General features: G+C 32.6%; 2 protein-coding genes and 1 long non-coding RNA gene across 8 annotated transcripts; 2 read left to right on the top strand and 1 right to left on the bottom strand.

Moving 5' to 3' along the window:
• Positions 1-1142: 1142 nt before the first annotated feature.
• LOC145132354 (putative protein phosphatase 2C 24) lies at positions 1143-3229 on the top strand. Its single transcript, XM_079067106.1, has 4 exons — positions 1143-1702; positions 1809-2123; positions 2651-2756; positions 2830-3229. The coding sequence occupies exons 1-4, from the start codon at positions 1250-1252 to the stop codon at positions 3159-3161; spliced, it is 1206 nt and encodes a 401-aa protein (XP_078923232.1). The 5' UTR covers positions 1143-1249; the 3' UTR covers positions 3162-3229.
• A 4841-nt stretch (positions 3230-8070) lies between these two features.
• LOC145128642 (uncharacterized) lies at positions 8071-10836 on the top strand. 6 transcript variants are annotated; one of them, XR_013717026.1, is made up of 6 exons: positions 8071-8359; positions 8535-8603; positions 8685-8724; positions 9512-9625; positions 9722-10220; positions 10358-10836. XR_013717026.1 is itself a non-coding variant. In XM_079063456.1 (4 exons), the coding sequence occupies exons 1-3, from the start codon at positions 8180-8182 to the stop codon at positions 9797-9799; spliced, it is 372 nt and encodes a 123-aa protein (XP_078919582.1). In that variant the 5' UTR covers positions 8072-8179; the 3' UTR covers positions 9800-9821; positions 10358-10836. The 6 variants fall into 6 exon arrangements, 1 of the variants encoding a protein (XP_078919582.1); XR_013717028.1 differs by having other exon boundaries at positions 8071-8603; XR_013717025.1 differs by lacking the exons at positions 8535-8603; positions 8685-8724 and having other exon boundaries at positions 8072-8359; positions 9722-9821; positions 10155-10220.
• A 3800-nt stretch (positions 10837-14636) lies between these two features.
• LOC145128730 (uncharacterized) lies at positions 14637-16809 on the bottom strand. Its single transcript, XR_013717068.1, has 4 exons — positions 16502-16809; positions 16134-16420; positions 15543-15722; positions 14637-15132 (listed from the first exon to the last, which is right to left on the bottom strand). It is a non-coding gene; the product is annotated as an uncharacterized LOC145128730 (long non-coding RNA).
• Positions 16810-17084: the final 275 nt, after the last annotated feature.

Here is a 17084-nt window from a genome sequence, read left to right as displayed (position 1 = left end):
AGTTGCTTGAAACATCCAACTTATTTACAATAAGGTTGTTTTTATCCCGTTTGACCAAGTATATTCATTTAGAGGAACATTACCAATCCAAACATTCTTTCCAAAACATAGTGTTATCAAGCATCCATAATACATAGTCAGTGAGAAAGTTGAATGAGGTGACATGCCTAATTAACATTCAATGGATTAAACTTTACATATGAAGTTTAATACCATTAACTCTTCAATATTCTTAATAGGTAAAAGAATATATTCCATTGAACTTTAGAGAGTCCAATGAATTGTATGAAAATTAATGTAAAGTTATATAAAAAATAAAAAGATGATATATTAATTCATTAAACTTTAATAAGTTCAATATATTGTGGATGAAGTTACTACTTCTAACCTTTCTTATAGAAAGCTTCCTTAGATAATAGATTCACCCTATAGTCAACCATATCTTTCTATAAATTTGAGGGACAATACCATATTCCAAGATTGGATTTTCTAGCCATAAGACATTTATATGATCGTTAATTCATAAAAAGAGTTGATTCGTACCTAACAATTTTTTTTATACATAACAATTTGTGTTTTAAAATATCATAATGTACAACTCTATAAAATATAAATTGTTGCGTATAAAAAAAGATTGTTATATACGAATGATATCCTATTTATTAATAGCCCTGATCACTTGTAACCAAAAATAAATATTTATCATTAAACTTTGGTTCGCCATCACCATTTGTGACAAGCAAGACAAGGTTAAAACTTTGAAGACCCCCGATCCTCTTCCCAGATCTTTAGAAAAAGATAATCCTTTTCAATGCCACCCAACGTAATTTGGTCAATGATTTATGTGGCGATATTTCAAAATTCTAATATTGTTTTCATAACATAAATAAAGTATTCAAATTCGGCACAATCTCATACCTGAACTTCCTTGCCACGTATGCGCCTACCCTCTATCACTGACCACATGCGTGTCAGACTGCAAATTGACCCTTCGTCATATTAACGGTCTTGATCAGCCGCTTTCTTCTCTTTGTGGGCCACCACTCTGTAATCTGCCCCAAATTCCAACGGGCAGCACCCTACGTGGCGAAAACCAAAAGCTCGCCACACCGCCTCTCTTTTTCAATCTATTTACATACTCAAATCCGTGGTTTTTTAGGATACTGGGAATTTGACTTTGATAACAAATAGGAATTCGGTTTTGTGTTTGAAACGTCCTTTAAATTTTAATTTGCCTTCGATTGTAATAATGGCGGAAATATGTTGTGGGTTTATGAGTGACAAGACGGCATCAACCTCCGGCACGTCGAGTTCACGAGCAGCACGTCGGAAGAGAATGGAAATCAGAAGAGTTAAGTTTGTAGCCGGAGTTCCGGCGGTAGTCACGGATAACGGATTCAAGAAATCGAGGGTATCTGTCTCACCAGACTCATTCTCTCGTGCATGCTACGTCGACGCCATCGATGATGATCATCGTCAAGCAGATGTTGTCAAAGCTAATACGCCTGTAGTTGGTTCGAGCTCCGGTGGCTTTTATCATGGTGAATCGATTCCTAAGTTTGGAGTTGCATCGGTGTGTGGACGGCGGAGAGAAATGGAAGATGCCGTTGCGATTCATCCGAGTTTTCTTGGAATAGATGATGATGATAAATTATCTGATGTACACTACTTTGGCGTCTACGATGGCCATGGTTGTTCTCATGTATGTTATACAAGTATATCAAATCCATGAATTAATCAACACAAAATTGAAGTTCTTTCTGAATCATTTTAATTAACATGAATGTTTTGGATTATATTATATATAGGTTGCACAGAGGTGCAAGGATCGATTACACATGTTGGTGAAGGAAGAATTCAACACGGAGATGGAATCAAGGGAGTGGAAGGACACGATGGAACGAAGCTATAGTCGAATGGATGAGGAAGTAACAGTTTGGAACCAAGAAGCTATAAACGGAGACTGCAAGTGTGAGCTTCATGCTCCTGAGTCCTACGGTGTCGGATCCACGGCGGTGGTGGCTGTCGTGACACCGGAAAAGATCATCGTCGCAAATTGTGGTGATTCAAGGGCAGTGCTTTGTCGAAATGGCAAGGCAATCCCTTTATCAACCGATCACAAGGTTAGTGATAGACAGTCTTTACTAAAATGGTATCAAAGTAGCGTTCATCGTCTCTCCACTTATTTTCGTACATACATACATAATACATTCCATAACCTTTCATTAATTAATAGATTATATATAGTATAACAACAATCTTTGTCCTTTATATATATAATAAAGTATATTTAACAAATTATTGTAGTTAAAATTAATGGTTGTTTTGGACATAAAACAAATTAAAAATAAAATATAAAATCACCGATTGGGGGATTGCATATGAAAATATGTACACATTTTGCTTTTTTTAAATATAAATAAAACTCTAGTTTATAAACACATAAATTTTGTTTAGAAATATACAATGAGTACAGAAAAAAATAAATGGAGCTAGATAAAAAATAAAATAATAATGTAACAAACCATTAAATTATTTAGAGTTCATCATGGTGGATGCCGGCTATCAAATTGCTAACGTCATAGATTATTTAAGTTCCTTTCTGCATTTTTTTTATTGTGACTGAGATTTATATTTGAATTTTTTATAGCCTGATCGTCCTGATGAACTCAACCGAATCCAAGCTGCCGGTGGGAGAGTCTTATATTGGGAAGGCGCGAGAGTATGCGGTGTTCTCGCCATGTCTAGAGCTATCGGTAAGTACAATACATAAATTAAATTACACGTGAAAATTAGACCGGTATAACAATATATTCAATAATCTTTCAGGCGATAATTATTTGAAACCCTATGTGAGTTGTGAGCCCGAGGTGACGATCACAGATCGAACATCGGAAGATGATTTTATGATACTTGCAAGCGATGGACTATGGGACGTCGTGTCAAATGAGACAGCTTGTGGGTTGGCGAAGATGTGTCTGAAAGGAAATGGACCATCGGCGGAGATGAAGAGTCCACCGATGAACGATGCGTCTGAGTATGAGAACTGCAATAGGGCTTGTTTAGATGCGTCGTTGCTATTAACGAAATTGGCGTTGGCACGGCGAACTATGGACAATGTTAGTGTTGTTGTTATAGATCTAAGAAATAATCGCCAATAAAATAATGAAAAATCCAAATCTTATGAATATTTAACTTCTTCAAGTGTGGAGAATCTATTAAAAACCCATATTGTCGACCTTAAATTGAAACTAGGCACGAAGCATAACATTAATCTATCTTGTTTTGGTTATATGTAACTTCTAATATAATTATCACAAACTATAATAATAACAAATATAGAAACATAATACCATTAGTTTTTGCTTATATAATTTCCCCACATCTAGAAATGCCTTGTAGACAAGCTGTGGTGGTTCTTGATTCTTCATCTTCCTTTAGGCCAAATCTAACAAACCCGGTTTGGTATAGAAACTTCAAAATGACATGTGTAATTGTGTATTTGTGTTGGCTCTCTACCAAAGTTTTGTAAATATATCCTTACACTATTTATCATACCTGTATAATTTAGTTAAAGAATCATGACAAAGGATTTATTAAATCACAATCTTTTGTTGCATGATTTGAACTTTGAAATTTTCTTGATCCCTCTTTATTATAGAAAAAAGACGGATTCTCGTATCGTGTGTTGTGTGTATTGAACCGACATATGAACCGGTGTCAATAAACATAAATTTTTTTTCCCACCCAAATTGTGTTTAACTCAGGATTTATTTTGTTTACATCAAGTAATTAAAAATTGCAATCTAAGCATATACTCTCTTTGTTGTGTGATTGAAAATATCAAACCAAAAAAAGCTCTGAAATATTGAAACGAAACCCTGGTTTGATATTTAAACAATCAGGGAGGAGTTTGTCAAGCTGAACAAAGATGGAGGTTTAGTTTGATTTTGAAAGTTTTCCGAAATTGGGCTTACCAAAGTGACTGCAAGTCTGCAATGGCGGTCCAATTACCTTCTTGATGGACTGAGCAAGGTCCGAATTCCTATATAAATTTTGGGAGTTGATATATTTAAGAAAACAATGCAATTTTAACTTATGAAAATATTTCAAAATTAAATTAGAGTGTCTATATAATAAAATGGGGTGTATTGTTAACCAACCCCTGTTTATTTCATTCTTCCACTTTTGTAAAAGCGGTTTTCCTTTTATGCCCTTCTTTTAATCAACAAAGATATAAGAAAACAAATGTTTTTTAATTACCAAAAATATATAAAGAGAGAGAGAGAAACGAACCGTTTGTTTTTCTCTTAATTTATTAATTGTTTTTTTTTCTTATGTAAAAATATCAATTTCTTTTTGTCTAATTTTTTTATATAACGTTTGAACGCCAATTTTCATTTTCACCTTGAATATTTACGTTTTTTTAACGGTGAAACTTGTGAATCCATTCCAAATTTCCAATAAGATACAAATGGAATCAACAATCTTATGACAATGTCCTTTCCAATCAGTTTTAACATTTAATACTTTGAATCCATTCCAACAATAACGTTTGAGTCAATTCCAATTGATGACAAAAGTTTGAATCAATTTCAATCTATTGACAGTTTGATTCAAAACATAAAAACCTTATTCAGCAGTAACCAAATGAAATCAGCAGATGAGACAAATGAAATCAACAGATGAGACAAATGAAATTAGCAATATAATCAACAACTTATAAAAAAAATTGAAACACATGAAATCAACTATATGATCATCACATTATGAATAGACTAAAACAATAATATAATCGAAGACCTTTGAAACAAATAAAATCAGAAAAATGATATCATCAGTGTAACCAAAATCTCCTTAAAAGAGATGAATCAGAAGACTTATTAATCAATTAATCCAGACTATAATCAAACTTGTAAGATGCTTTGTTCTTTAAGCCTGATGACTAAACAGATGAAATCAACAATAACTAAAGCAGCGACGACCGGAGAAGTACCAGCAGCGGCCGGCGAGAGGCGAAGAAGGACCGTGACCAGCGACCTGCGAAAAAGGAGCGGCGAACGGCGATGAAAGAATGGGATTCTTGAAAGCCGATTAGGAAGGATATTAGCTAAAGCCGTTTCAGATTCTTTTCTCTCTCTTCATATTTTTTCTAATTTAACAAAAGGGGTATAGTTGGAAAACTAATTTTCTATTAAGTGAAAGGATAAATAAAAAAAGTCGATATATCAGATCCCATAAATTTTATGGAAACAAAAGTTTTGTCATTGTCCGAAATTGTACAAAATCTATTATTACATTTTGATATTTTTTGAGAATAGTAGTTTTCACTAACAATTATCATTTTTAATATAATTTAGATATTGAAGTCTGCGTCCTTATATAATATTCTTATACCTTCAATATTAAAAGAATATGAAATTTTGTAAAAAGAATTATTAATATTTCTTTTTTACCCTACAATCTAAACCGAAAAGAAGATGCAATGTACTTTCACTACAAAAAGCCCTTCCCACAAAAGGAAAAGCCTTTGCACAAGAAACAGCACAAAGCCCACGGACACTTAAGCCCATTCCAAGCCCAACAATCTTGTAACATCCTACAAGGTTGACTATTCTTAACGGCATCGTTAAAACGCACATAATCTACCACATTAAACCATCCTAAGGCCCCGTTTGATAAATATCTTTTCGGGTCCAAACAGATCATTCTGGTTGAATTGGCCGGAAAACCTGTTTGATTTGCACAAAAAATGGTCTTTCCCGGTAAGATATGTATTTCCCATAAAGCCCAAAAACCATATTTTTCTGGCTGAATTGTCATTTTTCATCATTCAACATAGTCAGTCAGATGTACAATCAAACAACATATTTTTTTCCAGTCAATAAACTTTCCAAGACAACACTTTCTCAGACAACAACTATCAAACGGACCATAAGTTAGATAATTTGAGTTAGCATGTTCCATTCTTTAGATTGAACATATTAGGATACCTTTCAATAATTCAACAAGCTCTCATTTTATATTGTCGGTCACCGATATTAAAACATCATCTTCCTGTAAGCGATCTACGTCAATATTAAATAACTATCGCGTGTTAAAATATAAAAGAATAGCGATCCATGTAATTTTTTATTCCAATAAACCGTTAGTTACTAGTATAATACAATCGTTAGATGGTGATGAGATCACCGATCGTCACCATTGGATCACATATCACATAAGACCTTAAACAGTGATCATGCGAATGTATCATGTTTATAAGCCTATTATCTAGTTAATTTTTGTAACACCCATTTTCTAGGATGGATCAATTTAGGGTTTCAAGGAGTAGAAATGTTTATGTTTTAGGAAAATCGAGTGTCACAACGTAAACATTGGGTGGTCACGACGACAAGCAAAATATGAGAAAGCGCATTTTGGACAATTCCCACGACGTGAGAGCTGTTGCAGCCAAGCCCAAGATCTTTTAGGGTTTGCTTCGTATTTAAGCACCCTAAACTTGGTTTTAGGGTTCATTTCTTAGTCTCCATCTCTCTAAATCTCAGACATGCTAACCCTAGTTCTTCATGGTGGTGTTTGGTGCTCATTTAGTGATTTTTGGTTCTTTGAAGAAGAAGAAGACTTATTGGGTGCATCTTTTTGGCAATCAAGCTCTTACCTCATCACCTTACAGTGCTTTTGGACCCTTGAATGTCATAAAGCTTCTACCTTTATCTCTAATGCACGCTAGATCTAAGGTTTATGCTTTCCTTTTTATGGATGGGTATGATAGCATGCATGAGATCCATAAAGTTAGCAACTTTATGGGCCATTCATGCATTTCCTTTTAGTATGAGTTCATATCTGAGTTTTGGTATTGATTTAGACTCCAAGCATGAGTCCTGATATCATTTTCCCTCTTATTAACCTAACTGGTGTTCAAGTCATGCATTGGACATGCATGACTGTAAAGCTTCGATTTTTATGGTCCTTAGGGTTGGGAGAGACCCTCTGGAAAGTCATAAGGAATGTATTATGTCACACCTCTGCCCAAGGCGGAACATGTCGGGAGTGCGACTAAGTTTATGGATCACAGATAAACTGAATATATATCACAAGTACAACAGTAAACAAAACAAAATTTGTATTCCATCATAAAGTTTAAACACAGGGTTCTTACAGATAATAATAATACAGTAGTTGCTTTAAACAGGTTAGCAGATAACAAAAACTAGATAGCTAAGTCGTCTGTAATCCATGATCAATCTACTGTCTGAATGCTTGTCTAATGATCTCCTGAGAATACATGTAAGTTTGAGGGTCAACACAAAGGTTGGTGAGTGTCACAGCTTTTCTGAAATAATGATACTTTTTATATGATCTAAAAAGTATTGTCTTTATTGTAAGTAAAATTGTGTTTGGAAATGTTTGATAAATATAGAAATCTAAACTGTGGTTTCTCGATAATGAAATTTAGCTAAAGTTTATAGTGACAAAGTTGTACAGATAACGGATAAAAAACATACAAATATACAAATAAAGTTATCTGCCAAGGTTGTACATAGCAACCGCAGATATGGATAAACGGATGGAAGACAAGTATATTTGATAAGCGTAAGCGTAAAAGTGTACGACACTTTTTTAAACAGTTGATAAAACTTAGGGTAGTGTACACAAACACATGTATGAGCCTAAGATACAAGTTCTATAACTTGTATAAATATATAAACCTATATATTTTTGTGTATGTATGAGGTATATTGAAACTACCAAGTTGATAACCATCTATACAGTCATTAACACATTTGTAGTTGGAATGTATATGCTATTTTTATTAGTTGTATTATTTTAACAACATAACATATGTAAACACTACAAACAAAACGACATTTAGTGGCACACATTTTTAATGACACTTATTTTTATGTCACTATAGTATGTTTTTAATGGCATATCATAGATGCCACTATAAAATCAATATATTTAATGGCACCTAATAATATTGTATTCCACTAATATTAATAATTATTAATCTAAATAAAGAAAATGCCAATGAAGTTCTATATTTGGTGTTATATATTCTTTTTATTCGTCTATCCAAAATGAATCAGCGTTAATGTCTTCCCCACTTCTTATACCCTAATCAATCGCAATTCGCACTCACATCATCATACATCCGGTCGATGGCGATTTTGTCATGATCAAACAATTGATTTCATTGAATTCTTATCCAATTCGCAATCAGCAAATTCAAAATCAAAAACAGCAAGATGAAAATCAGAGATCGTTATTGCGTTATCGCTTTTCACTGCCGCCTCGAATAACTTGCCGGAGGAAAGGTTCTTCCAGCAAAAAAAGAATTTCGAATATGATTCACGTAAGTTCCTTTACTTTCTAGACTATGTTTCGCCTTCGTTACTGCCTATGAAACAGAAAAGTAGAGAAACTACGATTCAAAACCATGATCTTTCACCTCTGTCGACGGCTGTGAGGCATGGTTACATTTCGCGGCGAATGCCTAACTCTCCTTTACCTTCTTAATTTTTCAAAAGGTTTCATGAATCGGCCATTTTCTACTTCCAATTTCTTGTAGACTTGAAAACTCTAGTTTCTTTTTGAAGGTAACGTGCATTTCGTTAATCTCTGAAGATGAATTTGCTCATTTTAGACACTATTTAATGTTCCTTGGTTAATTTTGATAGCGAATTCGTGGACATCGTTTTTTGTCATTGTATCGAACAGGTACCAATGCGTACTCTCATTGTTTAATTTGTAGATTTAGAGTTGTATTGTCTTAATGCACTTTGTAAAAAGATGTGCTCTTACAAATAACCATCTAAGTCTGTTCATTAGAATAAATTATTTTTCCTAATATCAGGTTATGATGGCTTTCTAGTTATAGATATGTACTCCTCTATCTGTTAAACATACCTATATATTGCATCTTGATGTCAAACATAGTTGATAAATGATGATATTGAATGTTGTCCCCTTAGTAAAGTGATCTTCAGAACTGTAAAACCAGAATCCTTGATAGGGATAGGGCCATTTTCACACCAATTAAAAGAGATTAAGATTTAAGAGTTATTACTATTATACGTGTTAAAGGTGATAGATTTGTTTTATGCATGTTTCTTACTTGTTTTTAGGCTGCTAGGTGCTGGATTTGGCTAAAACTAAAAGGTTATGAAACCTTGGTTCCACCTATAACCACAAAATTATAGAATTTTATGAAACCTATGAACTTAGGAAACATACTATTTTAACCTTTTGATGGTCATTTATCTATACAAAGTTATTCTTCATTTTTCAGGTTAACTACAAGAAAAATAAATTTATCTACTCTTTTGTCCTCGTATTCTATGTATATTTACTTTATTTTCCTTATTTTAACATTTCAAATCTTTATAAATGGGAGAAAACTCAGAAAAGATTAATGTTGCTAAGCCTTTTGGAGAATTTTTTTGAACCAGTTAACATTTATACTGTTGTTTATATAATTGGTCATTGGTTCTTGATATGATTACAGGAAAATGTAAATAATGTTAATTCAGATACTATTTCACCTTCCAAAGATGCTTTACTTGATGAAGCTTGCGAAAAGTATATTGAAGCTACCAATTTAAATTCTTCCCTTCATGAGGTGAGAAAAAACATAACGTGATTTTGATTATAGTTTTGTTCTCTTAGCATATACTAATTTTTACATGTTTTCCAACTACATGCATATTATAACTAGGCTATTGAGGTTGGACACACAAAGGAAGCTGAAGAAATATGGAAACAAGAAACAAAGAATTATGAAAATAGTCGTTAAACTAAATTGGAACAGTCAACAGGTAACTTTAGAAAAAAAAGGTAGCTCTATTTCATTTGTAAATTCTCTGTTTCTTGATTATGACATTATTAATTTTAGGCTCTTAACTACTATGGACTTGCAGTATTGGTGCTTAATTTAAAACTTTTTAATATAGTCCCTAACATTTTATATGTTTTATTTATGTATTTTGATTAACATCAATAATGGGTTTCACGAGAAGTGAACGTAATTGTTCTTGGCTGTGACAAATAGACAATAATATGATATATGCAAATATTATTAAAACATCATTTTTTCTTATAACTTTTCACCATGAATGACTTATTATTAACCATATTTATTACCTATGAAGTTTCGTGCAACAATACAGTTGCAATTTGAACTTCTAGAGAGCAATTTACAACATTGGCATTGTTTGGTAAGTTTAATTCACAACCATGAATGACTTATTATTAACCATATTTATTACTAATGATTTTAAGTGTATTTTTTGTTTCATGTATTGATTATGTAATTAATTAATCCTATGTTATCTTTTTTTTCATTACATTGCAGACTCTATAGGAATATATGGACACGTGGCTCGATGCTATTCATGTAGTCTACACAATTTTCTCACATGATAGAATTATATTCTTGCCTTTTTCTTTGTATATAATATTTACTAAAATATTCCTATATTTCTTACACGTTGCTGCCCAAATATTATCTCAAACTACAGTAACATTTTCAGTCTCGTGTTTAAGGAGGTAAATAATGTGCTAGTAAAATTACAATAAATCTGACATTTTCATTTGTGTACGTGACAGTGAATTATTAGTATTGGTTCTACATGAGGTTATTCAAGGTAACATGAAGTATGGGGATGAACTTCAACTGCAATGAAGTTAAATTTTTTATTTGTTACTTTTGTTTATTTGTTTTTTTATATTTATGTTTATGTGGTTCGATATCTAAACTTGTTTGGCGTTGATTTATAACAATAAATTGTTATTATTTTCCATGGATTATAACTTAATTAGCTTTTTATTTTATATTATAGCTAAAAAATGTATCGCTATTTGTAGTCTAATTATAAAATCACATTAGTATTTGAGGGCACAAAATATGAGCGATAAAAACTATTATTGTATAGTGGCACATCAAAAAGTGTCACTAAATCCACATAAATTATAAAATTGAATTAATATTCACCGGCACAATTTATCTGCCACATAAAAACTTATTTACTATTATGACAAATACAAAAGTATCACTAAAGTCCCAAAATGTTGCAGCGTCATAATCAAAAAATTACACTAAAGGTGTTTAGTGGGAGCATTTCTAGTGACACCTTTTATATGTGTTGCGGATTCTCTGAGCAGCCTATAGTGGCATTTTTTTTGGGTTTTTAGTGGCACTTTTTGTGTGCCACTAAATGACATATTTTTTGTAGTGAAATATTGATGTTTAAAACGATTTTGTTTACTTATAACATATAAGTATTTAAACAAATATTTCACAAACTAGAAATGTGTTTATTCAAAATAATGATAATTCATGTGTATTTTGTATGATAAGTATTACTTAGTACACGTACTACCATGTACAGACGAGGGCCAGCCATGAAACACTGGATGACAAGATCATTTTAGCAATTAAGTCGTTCTGAAATCCAACAACCCTATGCGGCCATTCAAACCAGAGATCCCCCGTACCGTAAGTAGTAGAGTAGTAAATAATACTTTTGTATGATTGATATCGCATAAAAATGATAATGTTCTTTATATATATATATATATATATATATATATATATATATATATATATATATATATATATATATATATATATATATATATATATATATATATATATACGGCTAGGTTATAATGTGGATGGACAATTATTGTGCGGACGTGTGGACAGTGCTATTCTATGAGAATTACTAAGAGAATAAGTTGTTTAGTAATGCGAATACGTTAAATCTTACAAAAATATCGTCATTTTCATGCATTCTCACTAATTCTTATTCATTTTTGTTCTCAAACATCGTTTTTCACTCATTTTCATTCTGACAGAATACGACTCAATAAACATTCTGACAATATTCTGACAGAATAAGAATAATAATAAAAAGTTTATAATAACCTTATAGACGATTTAATTAGTGAGAATGCGTGTTAATGACAATAGTTATGTAAGATTGAACGTATTCATATTATCAAACAACTTATTTTCTTTATCATTTTCACAGAATAACATTGTCCACACGACCACACAATAGATGTCAATCCACATTTGAACCTATATATATATATATATATATATATATATATATATATATATATATATATATATATATATATATATAATATAGTACAAGTAGTACATGTATTTGTCGTAACTCTCACCTTATTGTGGGGTTGTCGAGTAATCGTTGTGAGTAAAACCGAGATGTATTCCCGTGAATACGAATCATCGAGATTTATTTAGTTTCCTATGAAATATTAACAAAAATTACTATGCGGAGTCATTTGGTATTTTTAACTAAGTAATTGACTTATTTAATAATTTCCAAAGTTTTATTAGTCTAAAATTTATTTAAATAATTATTTGTTTAAATAAATTTTATCCAAAAAATTTAATTTATTATTTTCCAAAATATTTAAATAAATCCAAAATTTATTTAAATCAATATACAATTTATAATTTCTAAAAATTTAAAAAGCTAATGTTTATTTAATCTAAAATAGATAAAAAAAAATTCATAAAAAAATTTATGAAATTTTGTATGTTTGTCTAGGACTTATTGTGAAAGGGTTTTTCCTACATAGGTTTAATTTTAAACATTTTGGTTAAAATTTTATTGTTTAAAACTAAGTTTGAAACAATTCTTGAGAGGGAGGGACTAAAATGGACAATCTCATAGATGAGGGTTTATTTTAATTAATTTTAATCAAGGTTTGCACAGTTGAGTTACACAGGAGGGTATACCTCATGTGTCTGTTCATTCTTCGATCGCGAGAAAGAAAAGAGAAAAAAAAAAAAAAAAAAAAAAAGATCGGTTATGTGGCTTCGCTAATGCATGGATGAGTGAAAATCGAGCAAAGAGGTGGAGTGAGGAAGGACTTACGATGGTGGAGGCGGCGAATGGCGGTGGTGTTCGGTGATCCACAACAGCGGCGGTGGGGATGACGAGGGTGGCAGGAGGCCACTCTGGTGGTCTTCTCACTTCTGCTGCCTTTTCTTGCTTATTCCGGCTGGATTTCAATGAAGGGAGTGGGGAGGGACCTTTGGGGATCGAAAACAGTAGTAATCACGGGTTGGGGAAGGAGTTTTCCGGTGGTGGCAGTGAGTGGTGGGGTAGTGGCAGTGGGTGGTGGTCTTGGGTTTCTTCCTTCTTTTCTTGGCAGAAACAATGAGGGGAAGGGAAAAGGGATGTGAGGGAGGTGTTTGGGAGGTTGTATGGTGGTAGAGTGGTGGTGTAAAAGTGGCGAAGTGTTGATGTTGGTGGTTTAGAGTGTAACCGAGAGACTGAAAGATACAGAGGGAGAGGAAAAGAGCATGATGTTTGTGTATTGAAGGGAGTCAGCAATGCTTCCTTTTTATAGTTAAAGTGCACACACATACCCTTTTAAGCCATACTTCAACTCTTCAAGCACCATGCTTATACCATCTTGGAGAGGCTTGTACACAAAGGGAAGGGTGTTGGGGAGGGATTACCCACGTGGGCAACCCCAAGAGGAGAAGAAATCAGATTTTTGGCTCTACCAAGTCATGTGTGTCCCACATGGGGTTATACCCCAATTAAATGCCCAAAAACACTCCAAACTGGGTGCATCGGGATCCGAAAGTCGAGATTTTTTTTGAAAGTACCGTTAGATAGAGTTTAATTCAAGGATTCCAGAATATCAAACGGATTAATTTTTAGAGTTATGGAACTCCGGGAAATTGCATTTGAAGTTTTGCGTCTAAATGGCTCGCAGTGTCCGTTTTCGTGACTTTTGTAAATATTTTCGTTAAAAATATTTCGAGTGTGGAATTAAATAATAGACTATATTCTGATTCCAAACATGTTCTCGGAAATACCATCGGCAATGGGTAAGGGTCTCAACGGGTCGATTCGGTTTTACGCGATTAAAGAAAAACAATGTTTTACTGTCTGTTTTCTTAAAACTGTCGTATCTTTTGCATACGAACTCCGTTTTGGAAGTTCTTTATATTTCCGGAAACAGGCACTACAAGAAAAACACGATTTTGCTAGGAGATGAATCCGTTGCGAAAAGCTGAAATTCCGTTACAAAAAACGAATAGCGATGAAATTTGCGACGACCAATTTCCGTCCCAAAAAACCCCATAGCGAGGGTTTGCTAGGGAAACAATCATTCTGTCGCAAATGCGACAACGGAATTAAATCCGTTGTAGATGGTATTCCGTCATGTATTCCGTAGTAGTACTCCGTTGTGAATTCCATTGTAGTTTTTCCATCACAAATTCCGTTGTAGTGGATCCTTAGCAAATTCTTAGGTGATGAATCCATAGCAAATTCTGTGGTGATAAATCCATAGCAAAATCCGTAGTGATTAATCTCTAGCTAAATCCGTGGTGATAAATCTCTAGCAAAATCCGCGGTGATGAATCCCTAGCAAAATTCATGGTGATGAATCCCTAGCTGAATCTGTGGTTATGAATCCATAGCAAAATTCGTGGTCTTATATTTTATAGCATATTCCATAGCAAATTATGTAGAAATACTTTCGTTGCTAGGCTAGATATCTACGAATAGATAATTAATTTACAAATTAATTCATAATTATTTTGTACGAATATAAAAAAAAACAAAAACAAAAAATAATCAAATAAGATTTATTCCATTAATAAAACAACAAATATTTATTACAATGAAATGAAAGGTAACCTAATTTTAAATAAATATTTTTCCAGAAACAAGCTAACACTTTATAATCTATAATTACTTCTGGAGTTCTTTAAAATCGTTAATAACACCACTTACAATTGTAGTTGTCGTTCAAGCTGCTCGATTCTTGTGTTGTGTTGTTCATCTTTGGCCTTCATTATTTTCTTAAGTTCTTCATTTTGCTCTTTATGTTTAGTAACAAGCTCCGTCAATTCTTCTAACTCATCATTTTTTTTTCCGAAATCGCCTTTGCAAATGAGCCACATACATATATTCTTCTTTTCTTGTCATGACCACCAACAACATTCGTCAACTTCTTCACCTATGGAAAGTAAATCTCACACCTGGAATGTTGAGAATCTCCCAATATTCGATCAAAATCTTCCTTAATCATGTTTATAAGATTCACTGACTGCATAAGTATGTCAATCTGTCCAAAAAAAAAATTACCCATAAAAAGCCAATAATTATATGACAGTTAAGAAAAACAGGTTACTCCATTGTCAAATTTCAGCAATTAGATTATGTAACAACTAGAATGAATTCACTTTGTAAAATTTCAGCAAGTATAAAGTTTATGTGAAGAATGATTCACTTCATAAGTATGTCAATCAGATTCACTGCAATAACAATCACAGGATGCAGACAATTACATGTAAAAACGAAAGCTGGAATGCAGGGGCAGAAAAAAATATTAATTGCTTGAAAATGATATAACAATCAGATTCACAATTACTCACGTGTGTTCCTTCAATTTAACAAGTATTGAAGAAAAGAAGAATTACAAATCTAAGTGAAAAAAACACGGAAGAAGGATGCAGAAGAAAAAAAAGTTGTTACCTATGTGTGTGCAAGTAGAAGAATGCGAAACACCCTCTTAGTGCTTCCAAATGTAACCGATTGTGCAGTTTCCTCAAAGTATATCGCTAATGATGCAACTCCTTTATTGAGAGCATACTTTCTTATCCCAATGACACTATTGTGGTTATCAACTATATACATGAAAGTGCTTTGATTAACCTAAATACATTCAATACACATACAAACATACACATAACACATTAATCTCAGATATGAAAATAATAATAATAATAATAATCAAAAACAGAAAATTGGACTTCCTGTTAAGAGAAACCAGAAAAATAAAACACTTTTGGGTTTGGTAGAAAAAAAAAACTTTTTGGTCTGATTCAATCCTCCAAAAATCCAAATCAGATTTTCCAGTTATTTGATATCATGTAACTTTGTATATCTAACTTGTATATGCTGTTATACATATTTCAGAATTTAAACATGAAATCTTTTTTTACTTAACTTTCTTCTCTTTTTGATGCTCTAAAATTCATATTTCATGATATAGACTTTGAACTTGTGATAGTAGTCTAGTAGATTAGTATATATGAATTGCTATTAAGCGAAAGAGAAAATTACTTCTGATCAAAATGCATCACAACTGCTATGGCACCACCGACATCCTATGACGCCAAAGCAACATCCAAATTCCTATGGCCTTCATCTAGCTTTTCAGTGATTTCATCATCGGTATACCCCTTACCTAAAAGCTTATCTTCAAGAACAACAAGTTTAAGCTGGATATGGGGCTTAAGGATATTTTGTTTGGTTTCCTAGTGATGCCGGCTATACCCTGTCCAGCCTCATATCCGTCCTTGTTCCCCGTCAACACCTTGTTTGTCTTAGGTTACAAAGAACTTATTGGTCTAAAATCAAAATTCAGAAAATCAAAAAAAAAAAAAAAAGATAAATCAAATAAATTATGAAATCAAAATTCGATTTCTTACTTGTTTCTTGATGGATGATCAATGATGGCTCACCCATCACTCAATCGGTGTTACAGGAACTGTAGAAGTTTTGGAACCGATTACAGAACACTAAAAACTCAATTTTGATGAAGATATGGAAGATGGATCGGGGTTTGGGAGTGTAGAAAATTAAAACTTGATTTCCTTTAATAGCGAGAGAGGCGAAGGGGGGTTCTTTCACCTGTCGTTCCGATGGTATTGAAAACTGAAAACACAATTGCCCAATTCAACCTTCAAGAATCGGCGTGACATAGTGATGGAACGACAAATTTGGGGCGTTTGTTTTATAACTGGGCTTAAAAAGACAGAAAATGTATATGATGGGCCTCTCTGGTTGTATTAGGTTTTTGTTTTATGGTGGGATTATGAAATATTTTTGGAGGGATACAAAAATTGAGAGGCGAGGTTTTTAAAATAATTAGAAAATAAATCATTTTTTAAATTATAATTGAATTTAAAGTAATATATGATAAAAAAAAATTATTATTATTTATATTAATTATTTTATCCAACAACTTATAAAAATCACCATTAAAATTATATAAAAAATAATATCATTATG

Source organism: Lactuca virosa, chromosome 8, assembly GCF_052849685.1.
Source record: "Lactuca virosa cultivar CGN04683 chromosome 8, Lactuca_virosa_CGN04683_v6, whole genome shotgun sequence".
Taxonomy (NCBI): domain Eukaryota; kingdom Viridiplantae; phylum Streptophyta; class Magnoliopsida; order Asterales; family Asteraceae; genus Lactuca; species Lactuca virosa.
This window is presented reverse-complemented; position numbering and strand designations above follow the sequence as displayed.